The sequence below is a fragment of the Siniperca chuatsi genome, linkage group LG17, assembly GCF_020085105.1.
Source record: "Siniperca chuatsi isolate FFG_IHB_CAS linkage group LG17, ASM2008510v1, whole genome shotgun sequence".
Classification (NCBI taxonomy): domain Eukaryota; kingdom Metazoa; phylum Chordata; class Actinopteri; order Centrarchiformes; family Sinipercidae; genus Siniperca; species Siniperca chuatsi.
The window spans coordinates 587,024-604,861 of NC_058058.1; the positions used below are offsets into that span (position 1 = coordinate 587,024).

The window sequence follows — 17,838 nt, forward strand, 5'->3', positions numbered from 1 at the left end:
CTGGATGAAGAAATGTTGTATTAAAACACTCGGACAACTCCTGCTATGATATTATATTGTTATATACAGTGTATATATATATCATATATAGTCATTGTGCACATGTTCTGTCACTGGAGGAAAGTGTGTGTGGAGGCTTTTGGCTGGTTGGAGTTCAGCAAGGTGACGGCTGAAGGGAAGAAGCTGTTCCTGAGCCTGCTGGTCCTGTAGCGCCTCCCAGAGGGAAGAAGGGCAACCGGTCTGTGGCCGGGGTGAGAGGTCTCCCTGACGATGCTGAGCGCCCTCTGCTGACACCTCTGGTGCTGGACAGCCTCAGTGGTGGGGAGTGGAGAACCGGTGATGCGTTTTCACCACCCTCCGCAGTGCTTTCTGGTCCGAGACAGAGCAGTCGTCACGCTGTGATGTGTTGGTTAGCTCTCGATGGTGCAGCGGTAGAAGTTTCGTCAGTCTCCTCAGGAAGACTCAGGAAGACGCTGGTGAGCCTTCTTGATCAGAGGCAAAGTGTTGAGGGCCCCCGGAGATGTGGACACCCAGAAACTTGAAGCTGGAGACACGTTCAACCTCCGTCCCATTGATATGGATGGGCGTGTTGCACACCTAATATGTTGCTATTACTAATATTACACTATATTATGTTAATGTTATATTGTTTTATTAAATTATATACTATATTACATCTATATTAATACAGACAAACACTAAGTAACATTACTTCATCATACTATATATTATTCTGGTTCTGGCTTTAATCACAAACTGTGTCACTTCACTTGAGACAGTACTGCAGTATTAGTTTAAGTACAACACTGCTTGCCTTGTAATTCTGACTTTAATGGCTCATGTATAGTTTATATGTTTATTTCTATTCTTATCTTTATTTTTTTTACTTTTCTCTATTTATCTGAACTTTTTTCTCTTTGTGTTGCTGCAACACCTGGGGATCAATAAAGTTTGATCTTATCTGTAGACTTTTCCCTCAGGCACCAACTGAGTGACTGCAGCTAATCAGTGCTCGTTAGTCCTGCAGAGATCAGGAGGTGAAGAGACGAGAGAGCAGTAAAGAGCAGAAGGTTGCCGGACACGTTTAACCTTCCCTTTGGATTACCTGTGTGTGTGAACGGAGGAGGGTAAGTGCCTGCTTCACCTGCCTTTGTGTTGCATAATGCATCAATATATGACCACATGTTAGGAGCAGCTTGTTAAGTTTGTAACAAGTGGATGAAACATTGAACTGTTTGCTCTTATTAGCAGTGATGTGAGGAACGTGGGCTTGAAATAATAGTGAACTTATCACTCCTGATTAACTGCAACCTCTGACAGTCACTGGATCCTCTGTAGAAACCATCAGTAGTTAGATACACAGATATCTACTGAGGAAGTGAAATGAGTTTAATGATGCTTAAACTCTGGAGATGGTTTATGAGAATCTGGTGTAAAGTGTTTTATTCTTCCGCATGTGTCATGTGGAAATCTGGGTGTCAGGAATAAACTGGAATTGCAGAAAACAGTAAATCTAGCTGTAAAATTATAAATTATAGGAAAGCAAGTGAGAAATATGAATTAAATATAAAGCGTAAAGCTTCCTAAATCCTATGCACTTTGAGCATTTTCCCTCAGGGGGGCGCTACAGACAAGCAAAATGAGTCTTTCAGCCAAATGTAATTAGGATAGATGTTTCTAGCCCTTCTCCCATTTTATTTACTGTGCTTATGTATTTTAAATCATATTGTTTGTTGATACTGTGTATTATCTTTTGAGCCTTTATAAAACCTAAAACCGAAGAACGAGGTGGTGAGAAAAATGAAGCTGAAACTGTTTATTGAAACAATTGTCGTTTAAAACAAAAAAACAAACAGAAAATGTTTTATAAAGTCACTGTCTCCTGTCTGGAGGTAAATTACAGAATAAAATAATCACATAACTGTATGTCAGTCCAGTTACAGTATAAAGTCACAGCGACTGTAAGCACAAGGTTAAACATGAGGGCACTTTTTATTTTTGGTATAGCTTATAATCAATAATATGCAATTGGATTCTTAAAGTAATTTTATTTCTGAAAACAAGATAAAAAAATCCAGTGCAGTGACAGTATTTCAACATGTGTTGAGTATTTTCTAAAATCAAGTTTTAATTTTCTTGATTTAGAGCAGCAACCTTCCCTTATTACTGTTTCAAGATACAGACACTTTTGAACAAGATGATTTCTGATGGAAGCACACTGAAATGTTCTTACTGCACTGGCAGGTTTAATAAAGTTTATAGGACTCCATTATGCTATGACCTGAGGACAACTTTCTCCCAAAAAGTAACCAGCAGTCATCTGTCAGCTTTATCACAACTAAGAGCTGAAATTAACGTAACATCACCGATGACGTCTTATACTTTTCACTCACTGTTGTTTCAACACATTCGAAGGTCCAAATAACTCAACGCAGCAAAAACAAAGTACAAAAAGCATGAAAATTTTACTAAACAGGTAAAGACCTAAACATATATTTTACCAGAAATGAGAAACAGAAATGAAGTAAATATTGGACTGTGAAACAGAAGTGCACTCGCTCGTATTCAGAACAGTTGCATTCTGCTGTTCGGAGGGATCGTTTCTTTGCTGGTTTTCTGGTAAGTAAGTAAGTTACCCAGGTTATTTTATGCAAATACGACGCCAAAAATTAAATGCCTTAAATCTTAATATTTACCAATATGGAATTTGCATAGTAAATAAAATGTGTATATAAATTTAAAATGGTAAATAATTTCACTTGGCTGTATGAAATGACTCCACTGTGCATTATCTGTAAAAGGTTTATCAGACATCAAAACGCTGCACAGAGGTTTCTAATACTACGAGACAGGATTTAACAACTCTGGAAAGTTATCACAGAAACAATCACTTTATCTTTCGTCACGAAGATCGTGAGGTAAACAGCGTTCATGGTATAAAGTCCTCTACCAGGAATGTGCGCTTGCGTGTATTTCATTGGGCAAGTGTTTGCGACAAAAATTGACCTGGTTCAACTACTTTGCCGAACGACCCTGAGTTTTTTTTTTTTTGTTTGTTTGTTTTTCCCAGAGCCCTCTGCGTTAGCGCTCCACTGCATCAGCGGACTGGCGTAATTCAAATGAATGAGGGAGTTGGGAGACAGCATGTGATCTCTTTTGCATACCGTACAAGGTCAGTAAAAAAACACCAAAAACATTTTTGTGACAACTGAAGCTCCCCTAAATGCTGACAGCGATACGAGGAACTTGTTTAATAAAATGCTTTCACTTCTACTCCTAAAAGTAGAGCTAAATATGCATCCCAACAGTTTTGGACAGTTACTCTGATGCTTGATAAATCCACCAGCAGCCACCCATGTTGTTCTCTAACTTTCCTCCTGAACAATCAGTTCTCAGTTTTGTTTTTGTTGAACAATTTGGCTCAACCAGCAGCTCTTCATTTACTGCTCGAAACAACACACTTATGGTTTTTGATTTGTGAGTGAAATCTCAAATCTTTTCTGCAAATGTTGCAACTGAACACTTTCTCTCATGTGTGGACTCTCATGTGTTGAGTCAACTTTGATTTGGAACAAAAAGCTTTGCCACAGAGGGAGCAGTCAAATGGTTTCTCCCCCGTGTGGGTTCTCATGTGCTCCACGACGTACTGACTACATCTAAAACGCTTCAGACAAAATGAACAGCTGAAAGGCTTTTCTCCTGTGTGACATCTCATGTGACGACTTAAACTTTCCCGCCTCGCAAATCTGTTACCACAGACTGAGCAACAGAATGGTTTCTCTCCAGTATGGATTCTCATGTGTTTCACAAGCTCTGAACTGCATCTGAAATGTTTTTCACAAACTGAACAGCTTAAAGGCTTTTCTTCTTCATGAGACATCATGTGTCTCTGCACAGACCTCTTGTGGCCGAATTCTTTACCACACTTGAAGCAACTATATGGTTTGCTGCTACTATACCAAACCACACTACTGACAGAGTCTTTCTTTCCACATGGATTTATTTTCAGAGAGTTTAAACCTGACTGAGGTTCACTGGTCTCGTTCCAGTCATCACTGTCATCAGTCTCAGAAGAGTCTCCAGTCTTGTCATCAGTGTCAGGTTGTAAATGTGTATCTGGATCTGAGTTCCTGGCTGGTCCTGGTCCTCCACAGTCCTCTCCATCAGCTCCTGTTTCCATCTGTTCAGTTTGGCTTTGATGAAGCTGCGTGAGGACTGAGGTTTCTCTTCATCTTCTTCACTCTTCACAGGGACAGGAGCGAATGGGAACTTGGTGATATCGGCCTCCTCCAGCCCTCGAAGCTGCTCTCCCTCCTGACTGGTCCAGAGCTCCTCCTGCTCCTCTTTAATGTGTGGGGGCTCTGGGTCCTGGTCCAGACTGGGGCTCCACTCCTGCTGCTCTTCTTTAACAACAATTGTTTTTTTGTTGTTTGAGGGTAAAGCTGAAACACAGACATACAGTTATTAAAGTATATTTGGAAACTTGAACATATACAGTTCCATGAGATATGGCAAACTCATTGATCTGCTTCAGGCAACTATTGTAATAATCTATTGAAGGTTCCAGACCTTCAAAATTTAAGGATTTGCTTTTGTTTGTCTTAAATGACTGTAAAGTAAATAGCTTTGGGTTTTTAACTGTTGCTTAGACAAAACAAGCATTTTCAAGACATCACCTTGGACTCTGGAAGCTGGACATTTTCCACCACTTTATGACATTTAATAGACCAAACAATCCATTAATTGTCAAAGTATTAGCAGATTAATCAGTAGTTAAAATAACTAATAAATATATATAAATATAATAACTTGCAGCCCTATTCCCAGTCTCTTTCTATTAATGATCCACTGAATATCCAATATACTGAAACTATGTCTGTGTCAAGTATACTGACCGTTTTCAAAGTCAATTTAATAATCCTTGTAGATTAATATAATTAAATATTGCACAGTGAGTGAGGAGTAATGACTTCAATCATTCCTTGGTGTGTATATCTGAACGCCATCCTGTATGGCGACTACAATGACAGAGTACGTCTGTATACGCCAGTGAAATTTAAGGAAATAGTTGGGTTTTGTTTTAAAACAACTTAATTAATCGAGACACCTACAGAGGTACAAGAAATAATGAAGTAACTGCCGATTGCAATCTGTCTGCAGCGCAAAATAAAGCTTCTCCTAGACACGTTCACACTGGATGTTGGCAGCTTGATGTTAGTGAGCTGCTGTCTTTGAGCAGGCTGTATTCTTTTCCTTCTATTGTCACAAAGCATCATGGGATATGGGAGGAGTGGGTGTGTTTTATTACTGTGGAGGTGGGTATGGGTAGCTGTCAGCTGCAGAGGGAGAGGTGGTGGAGTGGCTCAGGTGAACTGCATCAGGGAGAGGTAATTGGCACAGCTGGACCCGGTTAACTAATTATGCTCTCCTTAAATACAGTACCATTCTGGACACAAGGAGGGAGAAGCAGAGGCAGTCGGAGGAACGGCAGATGCTGACGGAAAGATTGTGTGGAGAAAAATAAAGAATATAAACTGGAAACGTGGTCTCGGCGTGTCTCAGGGCCAAGGGAACTCACAGCAGCACGATTCTGCTACAAATGGCGCCCAAGGTAACTTGGCTTCTGGGGTGAACATGACGGATCCACAGCAGGTGCAGCCGGTGGCGGTACTGGCCCAGATGCTGGGCGAAATCGCGGCGATGCACCAAGAGCAGGCAGCGGTGAATAGGCAGCAGCTGGAAAGGATGCAGGAACAGGCGGAAAAGCAGACCCAGCTGCTAGCAAGCCTGGTGTCCCGGCCGGGAGCCGCACTACCGCCATCCCCACCCCATGGGATTCTCCAGTGAAGATCCCCACCGCCGATTCCAGAGCATGAGGCCGGGGCCTGCTGATCGCACTTACATCTACGCCCAGCAACTGAGGGATGCGGCAACGAGGTGGGTGCAGCCGGGCAAACCTCTGACGAGGGGCGGCTGATGGACACAATCATTAGGGAGCAATTCGGAGGAGCTCCCTAACGGGGGTGAAGTGCCACCACCCCGTGGATCTGACGGCTGCGGTCACACTGGCAGAGGATTAACTTGCGGTACACTCACGAAGCCAGACACCGCAGGACTGCCCCCTGGAGGCTGCCTGGCCAATACCAGCACCGCGGAGAAGTGGCATTGGGCCGCTGCAAGTGCCACCTGCACGTCCCAGCCCCTTACCACGCTCTAACCCTCTCTCTTTTCTCTCTCTCCCTCCCAGGGTCCAGCTGCTACAGGCGCTGCTCATGACCTGCAGGGGGCTCCTCGAACGCTGGGGCAGGAGTGCTGGAGGTGTGGGCAGCCCGGACACTGCCGACGTGACTGCCCACTCGTGGAGGTCGGACAGGTGATTCAGGTTGCCGGCTCTCCGACCCCCTTCCCCCGGCCCAGGGGCGACATACTGTTTCGGTAAGAATCCAAGGGGGTATACACTGGGCAATGGTGGATTTGGGCTGTACGCAGTCCATTATTCACCAGAACCTGGTTCGACCTGGGGCTTTGGTGAAGGCAGGTTGGGTGGATATTAAGTGTGTACATGGGGATGTTCAGATACCCTGTAGTGCTGGTGGAAATTAGACATCAACGGAGAAAATTTTGTGTTATGGCAGCGGTTAGTTCCCGCCTGACGCACCCCCTGATTTTGGGTACAGATTGGCTTGGGTTTGATAGGTTAGTGAGGCACTGCGTAGGGGTGCATGCACGTCCGTCAGGGACATGGGATGTGTGTGCTGTGCTCAGTGGCGACGCAAGGTTGTCCGATGCTGCGGATGGGGAGGGGCAACCGGCAGCGCCTCCACAGGAGATGCCGCAGGCTCCTGTGTTACCCTCCATGGAAGATTTTCCACTGGAGCAGTCTCGTGACGACACTCTATGCTTTGCTTTTGACCAAGTGATAAAAATTGATGGTCATGTGGTGCATCCTGACGCAGCCCAGTCATATCCACACTTTTCAGTAATCAGGGACAGACTGTACACAGTGAGTCATGACACTCAGACAGGGAAAGAAGTAACACAATTGTTGGTACCAAAAAGCCGTCGGGAAACAGTTTTCCAGGCAGCTCATTACAACCCGATAGCCGGGCATATGGGGTGTAATAAAACACTAGACCAGATAATGGCCTGATTCTATTGGCCTGGGATTTGGGGAGACGTTTGCCGTTGGCCCGAATGTCAGATGGTTAACCAACCAGCCATCCCGAGAGCGCCTTTGCGCCCATTACCATTGATGAGTGCATGTAGATATCTCTTTGTGTTAGTGGACTACGCAACCCGATATCCCGAAGCAGTGCCATTGCACACCATGTCTGCAAAGAGTGTGGCGCAGGCACAGTTTCAAGTCACCTCCCGAGTCGGGATCCCGAAAGAGATCCTGCCTGACCAGGGCACCTCATTCATGTCACGCACAATGAGAGAACTTTATGGATTATTGGGCATCAAGTTGATTCGAACCAGTGTATACCACCCTCAGACCGATGGGCTCATGGAGCGTCTGGAAAAAACTTTGAAGTCCATGATCCGTACATTTGTGCACGATTGGGATAGGTGGCTAGACCCTCTGTTATTTGCAGTGCTCTGGTGACAACGGTGAGTGAGAGAGATGAGTTTGGGCCGGAGGTTTCAAAATTGGCCAGTGCCGCCTCGCTCCCTTTTGACAACCATCGGACGCTGTCCCAGAGAACAGACGTTGCCGAGTTGCAACTGCGTTTTGCCAACGTGTTCTCCCCCCTTCCGGGTCACACCCACCTCATAGAGCATCACATTGCGACTCACCTGGGAGTGACGGAGGGTTCACAGCCCTACCGGTTGCCTGAGCTCCAGAAAAAATGGTTCAGGAAGAATTAAAGGCCATGCTGAAGATAGGGGTAATAGAAGAATCCAACAGTGCCTGGTGTAGGGGTCCCATCCTTCTTGCCTACAAGAAGGATGGGACCCCATACGGTTCGGTGTGGACTACCGCAAAGTGAATGATGTGTCACGATTTGATGCCTATCCAATGCCTTGGGTCGATGGGCTCCTGGATCGGTTAGGCACCGCTCGTTTTTTCATGATGCTGGATTTGACCAAGGGCTACTGGCAGATTCCCTTGTCTCCAGAGTCTAAGGGAAAGATGGCCTTCTCTACTCCGTTCAGGTTGTACCAATTTACCACACTTCCGTTCGGGTTGTTTGGGGTGCCGGCCACCTTCCAATGTCTCATGGACCGAGTGCTGCATCCGCACACTGTATATGCGGCCGCCTACCTAGATGACATTATCATCCACAGAGACAGCTGGGCGGAGCATATGCGGCGGATAGCTGCGGTGCTTGGGTCATTGAGGCAGGCCGGTCTCACCGCCAACCCGAAGAAGTGTGCGGTTGGACGGAGGGAGGTACGGTATCTGGGGAGGGCAGGTGCACCCCCAGGTAGACAAGACGGCTGCGATTGCCGCCTGCCCTGAAGCACAAGTCAAAAAAAGAGGTGAGGTGGTTCCTGGGGCTTGCTGGCTATTACCGGTGGTTCATTCCCAACTTCGCAGAGCTGACCAGTCCCTTGACCGATCTCACCCGGAAAGATGCCTCAGATCCGGTCCAGTAGACGGAGTGGTACCAACTGGCATTCGAGACGGTAAAACAAGCCCTCTGTGGGGAGCCTCTCCTCCACACACCTAACTTTTCTCTCTTTTATTCTGCAGACTGACGCGTCGAAACAGAGGAGTGGGGGCCGTTTTGTCCCAGCAGGTGCAGGGTGTCGACCACTCGGTCGTATACATCAGCCGGAAGCTGTCAGAGAGGGGGCCAGGTACAGTACAATTTGGAAAAAGAGTGCCTGGCCATCCGGTGGGCGGTCGAGGCCCCGTGGTATTACCTGCTGGGGCGCCCATTCACCCTCTGTTCGGACCATGCCCCCCTCCAGTGGCTCCACCACATGAAGGATGCCAACGCCCGGATCACCCGGTGGTATCTGGCTCTCCAGCCTTTTAATTTCAAAGTGATCCATAGGCCGTGGCGCAGATGGCCGTGGCCGACTTCCTCTCCCGTTCCCATGGGGGGGGAGTAGGTTACGCCGGATGGCTCCCCGGCCTAAGTTGGGCAGTGGGGCTATGTGGAGGTGGGTATGGGTGGCTGTCAGCTGCAGAAGGAGAGGTGGTGGAGTGGCTCAGGTGAACCCATTTAACTAATTATGCTCTCCCTAAATACATTAGCATGCTGGACACAAGAAGGGAGAAGCAGAAGCAGTCGGAGGAATGGCGGATGCTGACAGAAAGATTACTGAAGGATATTTTTACAAAAACTAAAACCATATTTCCTTACATGTCACTGAGAAACAGATGGACACTGGCATTGTAGTTGCACGCAGTACAGGGAGGTGGTCAGATATAAACACCAACAAATAAATGGCAGCCAGCAGCAGGGGTCCTCTGCTGGTCATAGTGTCATAGAGCTGCGTTCACAAACACCAACTGCCGCTTAACAAAGTTTATAAATGCCAGCTGGTGATATAAAATTATATTAAAAGAGGTATAAAGCATCGAACGGCAGGGGTAAAAAGAGACATTATGACCCAATCTGCTTTCCATACACGATAATGTCACGATAATTTATCAACTTATTGAGGTCAGCAAAGATCATCAAGGTTATGTCCATATATCGTACAATATTGCCCGTCGTGTTTACATGCGTGTTTATTTGAATAAGAATGTCACCAACATTTTAACCAACATGATGCCAGAATTAAACAGCAGGGTTTTCCCTACATTATAAGACGTGGACACAACGCCCTAGAGTTTTTCACAGCTCCTAAACTGAATATAGCAGAAAAAAAACTGCTGAGTCTGAGACACATTTTTCTATCATTTCTGGTTGTACTGCTTCTGTCCTCTCGTCGTCTGCTCTCTTTGTCTGAGTTACACCATGGGCGGGGCTCAGGTGGCTTAAAAGTTCATTGCTCTTTGAAAGGGTATACTTGCATTATTATCTGGGACAATATTATCGTCCAACAAAAGTACATAGTGACAGGCCTACGTACCGAAGGATAAAGACACGCAGGTGTCATAAAATAAAAACAAAACAAATCTCCGATAGTCCGGATGTAAACATCAATGGCCATTCTGACTTTACAGCACAGTCAAACATCTCATAACGACCATCACATTCAGCTGCAGCCTCCAAACTAAAAGATAAAAGAAACCTAAAACATGAACAAATCGTCACATCTTACCTTGATGAATGAAACAGTGTAGTGACATGTGGTCACTATTCTCCTGCTCAAAGTCCTCCTCGTCATCATCATCATCAAGAAAAGCAAATTCATTGTTAAGTAGCTCCTCTTCATCTTCCTCCTCCTGGGCTGCTTCGCACCGGTTCTCCCGGCTCCGCTGTCGGAGCTGGGTGAGAGCCTCCCGTCCGGCGGCGCAGGGCTGTCCCTCCCTGAAGCAGAGGATGAGGTCGTCTTCGCTCCCGTCAGTTCTCACAGACAGTCCACAAACTTTGAAAGACTGTCTGATCATATCCTTGTCCAGTTTGTCCCAGGCTGCGACCACCCAGTCCACCAGCAGGCGGCGGGCGGGGACTTTTAGGTTCCCTCCGGCTGTGTATTCCTTATCTGCGTCCCCAGCCGCCCACTGATCGTAGGCATCCTGCAGACTCTGCTTGAAGGGCTGGTTCCACATCACAGCAGGAGGTTGGATATATTTAGTGCAGCCTCCCGGGATCACCGCTGTCGTGACGTTGTAGCCACATTTCAGTTCAGCTTTGGTGGCGACACCGGTGTGGCAGCGGTACGAGTCCCACACCAGGAGCCGCGGGTTGACGTTGAATTTTCCCACCACGGACTGCAGCCAGTCTGCGGTGAGAGCATCGTTCATCCAGCCGTTCACAGACGTGGAAATCACCGCGCTGGAGATCTGCTGCTGCAGCGCCTTCACTTCACCAGCAGCCTTTCTGAAGACGATATACGGCTTCAGTTTGGTGCCGTCGGCCTTGGCGGCGAGGACCACAGTAAGATGGCTGTCCTCGTATCTCGTGGTTTTCGGAGCCACACTCTTCGCACCTCGTGTATCAATAGCAGTGGGGGACACCATGTTAAACAAAACTGCAGTCTCATCCATTACAATGATGCCCCCCTCTAAAATCCTGTTAGAGCTGACCGCCTTGCCAACGTAGTCAACAAACGAAACCAGTTTCTCAGTGGGAGGGGTTTCTTCCTGGCTCATGGGGGTGCGACGTCGAAGTGAGAGGTCGTTGCGCTGCAGAAATCTTTGTAGCCAACCCGTGCTAGCCACAAACATCTTGCCCCCATCGCTCACTGAAGGGTAGATCTCCAGCGCTTTCTTTTTAATCATATTTCTCGATACTCTGTTATGTTTGTCCAGCATTGAGTAGATCCACTGTGAGAGCCTCCTCTCCAGCTCCAGGCTCACTTTCTTCCTGCCCCCTCCAGTGAGCCGGGCTCTGCTCTTGTCAGCTAACAGCAGCTTGCCCCTCTGTTTCCTCCAGTCCCTGATTCTTTTTGAGTCAATGTTAAAATGCCGTGCAGTTTTCTCTGCTGAATGTGTCTCTGCATACTGCAAAACTCTCTCTTTGAATTTGAAATCAAATTTACGTCTTTCTTTTTCCATCTGTTCAGTTTTACTTTGATGAAATTGCGAGGACTGAAGTTTCTCTTCATCATCTTCTTCACTCTTCACAGGGACAGGAGTGAATGGGAACTTGGTGATATCGGCCTCCTCCAGCCCTCGAAGCTGCTCTCCCTCCTGACTGGTCCAGAGTTCCTCCTGTTCCTCTTTAATGTGTGGGGGCTCTGGGTCCTGGTCCAGACTGGGGCTCCACTCCTGCTGCTCTTCTTTAACAATCAGTTTTTTGTCATTTGAGGGTAAAGCTGAAACACAGACATTAAGTTATTAATGTATATTTGGAAACTTGAACATATACAATTCCATGAGACATGACAAACTCATCATGTGAGCTGCTTTGGAAAATTAATAGGCAACAATTTTTATAATCTAGGCCAGAGTGCATCTGTATACGCCATTGAAATGTAAAGAGATACTTCGGATTTTTTGAAGTGGGGTTGTATGAGCTACTAATCCATAGTCAGTGTATTACCTGCTGTAGATGGCAGTCGGCACTCCCCCAGTGTGGAGAAGCAGAGAGTTGTACTGATACTCCTGTCTGCTTCTCCAAACTGGGGGCTATAATAACTGATTATAGCTGCGTTTCAACCGCAGGAACTATCCCCAGCTACTAGGAACCTTTGGAGGAACTGGGTACGTTTCCACTGCAGGGACCAGGGTCTAAATTAAGAAAGGATACAACAGATGGACTGATGACGAATTCCAGACCTTGTTGAGTATTTTTGCTGCGGACAAAATCCAGAGGGAATTGGAAACGGCGACCCGAAATAATAAGGTGTATGCAAAAATCTCCAGCAAGTTAAGCGAGCTGAACATTGTACACACCAGGGAACAGTGCCGGGAGAAGATTAAAAAAATCAAACAGGATTACAAGAAAATCAAGGACCACAACAACAGAAGCAGCTCTGACTGGCACACCAACAAGTGGTTCGACCGCCTGGATGCGTTGCTGGGTCACAGGCCGGCCTTCTCTGGCTCAGCAGCAACTGCATTGTTGGATCCATGATGGACGATACGGAAACAGATGACCAGTGTGTTAATTGCTATAAACATTACAGGTAACTGATGTTGTTGCCCTACACAAAAGCCTAACGTTAGCCACGTGCTAACGACAACCGCTAATGCTAACCGCTCATGGTGTAGAACTGCGGTGTTCGTAAGACAAAAGTTGGCTAAATTGGTCGTACAAAACTGTATTGTGCTAAGGTCACTGCAGTGAGGCAAAACCTAACATTTGTGTTTTTCACTGTATTCTTCAGATGAAATGCACAGTGAACTGCAGGCCGCCGAGACCAGCGTGTTTACTCCTGCGACCACCAGCAGCCCTCATCCGATGTCTCCAGCTGAAGCACACAAACGCCGAGGTATAAAGCATTTTGCTTTCTGTATCTTAACGTTACCTTAGTGCTGTTCTGTCTTTAATATTTATTCTTACTGTCTTATTTCAGAATCAGAAATACTTTATTGATCCCCGAGGGGAAACTCTTTCGTTACAGCAGCTCACTGTCACGTCAGTGCACACAGGAAGAGAAGTACTAAGTAAAAAGCAAAACATATAATACACTTTAATACAGGTCAGAAAATAAATTAAGTACCAAGTGGGTATAAGTATAAAATAAGTGTGAAGTACAAAGTGGGTTTACTGGTTAATGATAATAATACGGTATAAGGTAATAGTGCATGAACTGTCAAGTTAAGATAGCTTATTAACAGACGGAGGATATTGCACAGCAGTAATAGAGGTATGAGTAAATATCAATAAATAGGGAATTTTAAACTGAAAAGAGTATATTGCACAATTATGTCAAGTATTGCAGAGATGTAATGATCAATGTCCAGTTTAATGACTTAGTCATAGAGACTGACACTTAGAGGGAGGAGTGTGATGGCCACAGGCAGGAATGACTTCCTGTGGTGCTTTTTGGGGGGAAATGTATGGATTTAATCCATAAACTGTGTTTGTGTATTTACTTATTGTGTTACATTTCAACTTAGGAAAGAGGAAAAGGGATGCTGACTTCCTTGATGTGATGAAGGACATGGACGAAGCTAACCAGACCGTCCTGCAGCAAGGACAGGGACAGCGGGACCAGTACATGCAGCTGTTGCTTGAGAGCCAGGCAGAGGAAAGGGAGTTGAGGAGGCAAGAGTTGGCATTCCTCTAGTCAGAGGAGGAAGAAACCAGACGGCAGCAGGGAGACTTTCAGGACGAGTTTCTGTCTGTTCTTGGCCAGCTTGTACAGTTGCTGAGCCAAAGAAGAAGCTACACTGCCACACCACTGGACTAAAGACTGCTGCTTGCCCCTCTTGTTTTTGTTGTACCTGCTTACTTTACACTTATTATATAAGTTACTAGAATTATGCAGCTGTGACAATTTTTATTGATAAATGGCAGCTACAATGCATACACTTTCACACATCAGCTCTGTAAACAGTAATCTGACAGGCTACTACAATGTGTTCAGAAACCTCATTAGACCTGTACCTGCGTCTAGCCCCTCTGCCTCCACAGTGGATGGCAGTACACCGTCAGGCTGGTTTAACGTAGTGGCACCCCGTTCTTCTCTGTACTCATCACCCTTCATTTCAGAGGTTATGCAGAATACAACATGCTAGCAAAAAGGATTTGACCTTGTGTATGTTGCAGTCATTTCATTTTAGCAAGCACCTCCATCTGCCCTTCAGTCTGCCAAAAGCGTTTTTAACCACCACCCTGGTTCTGCTTGTTTTGTGGTTGTACACAAGTTGCTGGGGTGTCAATCGTCCATTGTCTGTGAAAGGTTTCATCAGCCAGCTCTTCAAAGGATCGGCTGCGTCACCAAGGATATAGTACCCCGCATCATGTCCACAAATATTTTTTGTTTCATGAGGGAGCAGCAAACCCATGTCCACTACACCCCATAACCCCGACAAGCGCAGCACTCCCTGCCGCTCCGATAAAAACATTCCAAAAGAGACCACTTCCACCCACGACAGCCTGCAGGATGATCGAATGCCAGCCCTTGCGGTTGAAATACTCTGTGTGATATTCCTCTGGTCCAAGAATAGGGATGCGTGATCTATCAATTGCACCTACACACTGTGGTAACCCCCATCTTTGCTCAAAATATGCCACTATTTTCTTTAACTTTTCACTGTTTAACTTCTAACTTCTGCTATGAGTACCTTCTCAACAGAGGAGCAGAAATCGTGTACACGGTGGCACACCGTAGTAATGCCAACTCCAAATAAGTGAGAGATGCTCCCGTACTCTGAGTTGGTCGCAAGTTTCCACAGTGCAATGGCGATTCTTTTTTGAATGGGTTCACAATAGCGATAGTTTGTGTCACGTCTTCACAGGTCTGACTGCAATCGACGGCAGAGGTACAGAAATGTGTCCTTAGACATTTGGAAATTCTGTATCCACTGGGCCTCGGTGAAAGTTGGAACCACGGTTTCCCACCACTCAGTTGCTCTATTGTGTACCCAAACAGTTGGTGAAACATGACGCATTCTGTAGTACTAGAAACACACACAAAGGTGCCAAAAATAAGTCGATGTACTATACAATAACTTATTCACAGTTGTGATTCAATTTACAGTATATATCAACAGCTTACCATTCTTGTTTTTTGTGCCCGATAGCGCCATCTCACGATCAATCTCCGGAATAGCTCGTGAAATCTGTTTGTTTACTTTACGTCTGGCATTTCCGCTGTTTAGAATCCGCTTTGCTACTACTGCTCGTCTCTTCTCCAGCACTGACTCATCAACCCCATTTGCAAAGCAGTAAAACAGCAGCACGACTTGCATCTCCTCCATTGTTTACAGTTGTTGCAGTGTCGCACAAATAATGCCGCCGTCCGTTGCTTTATGTGGCATCACGTCTTCATGTTACCGCCACCCACTGGACTGGAGTATTGTTGTATAGTCGCGCGCAAAAATGACATGTAAAAACAGACGTTGCTTTTTCATACGTAATTTGCCTAATCTTCGTGGGTCTTCAGACCTCGGTGGAAATGCAGACAACAGTGGGCTGAAGAAACTTTTTAGTTCTTGAAAAGAAGTTGCTGGGAAAAAAAGTTCTTGGTACTTTTGGTGGAAAAGCAGCTTATGGTACCGCATACAACCCCACTTCAAAAAACACAAACTATCCCTTTAAAATAATTTTGCTTCAAATTTTGCTCTGGCCTCTTCCTTAAGTTTATATTCAACATAATACCTTCTTATCTCAATGAAATGTACTGAAACAAATGTATATGTGACACAAAAAGGCAATTTATTATTTGGCCAGTAAAAAAAAGGCTTGGCCGGTGGATTTTTTTCATCTAACAGTCCCCTTGGCCAGTGAGTCAAAAAGGTAATTTCGGACACTGTTTCACCGGCATGAACAGACGCACACTGGCGTTGTAGTTGCCGTACAGGAAGGCGGTCAGATGTACAAACCCAGGAATAAACAGCAGTCGGCAGCAGGGGTCCTGGCGCGCCTTCTGCCGGTCACAGTGTGCAGGCGCATAGAGCTGTATTCACAAACGCAAACTGCCGCTTTCAACGAGGTTTATAAACGCCAGCTGGCGATATAAAACTATATTAAAAAAGAGGTATAAAGCATCGAACGGCAGGGAAAGAGACAAATTATGACCCAATCGGCTTTCCATACAGAGTGTATCGGAATGAATGAATCCAGGTTTAAGCATCAGCACTGAAAGCCTATTTTCCTAAAACAAATTGTATTATAGTAGATTACAGTAGGCTTAAAGATTGCATTTTAAAAGTGTATATAAGTGTATATGTATTATAAGTGAACTTGTCAAATGCCATGTCAAATTTACACACATGATTTAATTTGTGTGAAGTGTGAACAGTCACATAGGTAAATACCCCCAGGTGTCATAAGATAAAAACAAATCTCAGATAGTCCGGATGTAAACATCAATGGCCATTCTGACTTTACAGCACAGTCAAACATCTCATAACGACCATCACATTCAGCTGCAGACTCCAAACTAAAAGATAAAATAAGATTGGATATTGTCTAAAACATGAACAAATCATCACATCTTACCTTGATGAATGAAACGGTGCAGTGACATGTGGTCACAATCCTCCTGCTCAAAGTCCTCCTCATCATCATCAAAAACAACAAATTCATTGTTAAGTAGCTCCTCTTCATCTCCCTCCTCCTGGGCTGCTTCGCACCGGTTCTCCCGGCTCCGCTGTCGGAGCTGGGTGAGAGCCTCCCGTCCGGCGGCGCAGGGCTGTCCCTCCCTGAAGCAGAGGATGAGGTCGTCTTCGCTCCCGTCAGTTCTCACAGACAGTCCACAAACTTTGAAAGACTGTCTGATCATATCCTTGTCCAGTTTGTCCCAGGCTGCGACCACCCAGTCCACCAGCAGGCGGCGGGCGGGGACTTTTAGGTTCCCTCCGGCTGTGTATTCCTTATCTGCGTCCCCAGCCGCCCACTGATCGTAGGCATCCTGCAGACTCTGCTTGAAGGGCTGGTTCCACATCACAGCAGGAGGTTGGATATATTTAGTGCAGCCTCCCGGGATCACCGCTGTCGTGACGTTGTAGCCACATTTCAGTTCAGCTTTGGTGGCGACACCGGTGTGGCAGCGTACGAGTCCCACACCAGGAGCCGCGGGTTGGCGTTGAATTTTCCCACCACGGACTGCAGCCAGTCTGCGGTGAGAGCATCGTTCATCCAGCCGTTCACAGACGTGGAAATCACCGCGCTGGAGATCTGCTGCTGCAGCGCCTTCACTTCACCAGCAGCCTTTCTGAAGACGATATACGGCTTCAGTTTGGTGCCGTCGGCCTTGGCGGCGAGGACCACAGTAAGGTGGCTGTCCTCATACCTCATGGTTTTCGGAGCCACACTCTTCGCACCTCGTGTATCAGTTGACACCATGTCAAACAAAACTGCAGTCTCATCCATTACAATGATGCCCCCCTCTAAAATCCTGTTAGAGCTGACCGCCTTGCCAACGTAGTCAACAAACGAAACCAGTTTCTCAGTGGGAGGGGTTTCTTCCTGGCTCATGGGGGTGCGACGTCGAAGTGAGAGGTCGTTGCGCTGCAGAAATCGTTGCAGCCAACCCCTGCTGGCCACAAACATCTTGCCCCCATCGCTCACTGAAGGGTAGATCTCCAGCGCTTTCTCTTTAATCATGTTTCTCGACACTCGGTTCTGCTTGTCCCGCATTGAGTAGATCCACTGT

The 17,838-nt window shown here is 46.1% G+C and overlaps 1 protein-coding gene and 1 long non-coding RNA gene across 8 annotated transcripts; one reads left to right on the forward strand and one right to left on the reverse strand.

The window, feature by feature from the left end:
• Nucleotides 1–82: 82 nt before the first annotated feature.
• Nucleotides 83–14,263, forward strand: LOC122864643. 7 transcript variants are annotated; one of them, XR_006375249.1, is made up of 7 exons: nucleotides 83–476; nucleotides 951–1,127; nucleotides 3,071–3,172; nucleotides 6,248–6,435; nucleotides 11,695–12,696; nucleotides 12,898–13,002; nucleotides 13,634–14,263. It is a non-coding gene; the product is annotated as an uncharacterized LOC122864643 (long non-coding RNA). The 7 variants fall into 7 exon arrangements; XR_006375248.1 differs by having other exon boundaries at nucleotides 84–476; nucleotides 968–1,127; XR_006375251.1 differs by having other exon boundaries at nucleotides 84–476; nucleotides 981–1,127.
• On the reverse strand, nucleotides 1,802–17,268 carry LOC122864529. Its single transcript, XM_044172065.1, has 3 exons — nucleotides 16,683–17,268; nucleotides 10,225–11,883; nucleotides 1,802–4,442 (listed from the first exon to the last, which is right to left on the reverse strand). The coding sequence occupies exons 1-3, from the start codon at nucleotides 17,125–17,127 to the stop codon at nucleotides 4,015–4,017; spliced, it is 2,532 nt and encodes an 843-aa protein (XP_044028000.1). The 5' UTR covers nucleotides 17,128–17,268; the 3' UTR covers nucleotides 1,802–4,014.
• Nucleotides 17,269–17,838: the final 570 nt, after the last annotated feature.

Coding starts and splice junctions, on each gene's coding strand:
- LOC122864529 (XM_044172065.1), bottom strand. CDS start 17,127: ATGTGGAACCAGCCCTTCAAGCAGAGTCTGCAGGATGCCTACGATCAG. Junction 11,884..16,682: donor GCACCGTTTCATTCATCAAG/GTAAGATGTGAT, acceptor TCTGTGTTTCAG/CTTTACCCTCAAATGACAAA. Junction 4,443..10,224: donor ACACTGTTTCATTCATCAAG/GTAAGATGTGAC, acceptor TCTGTGTTTCAG/CTTTACCCTCAAACAACAAA.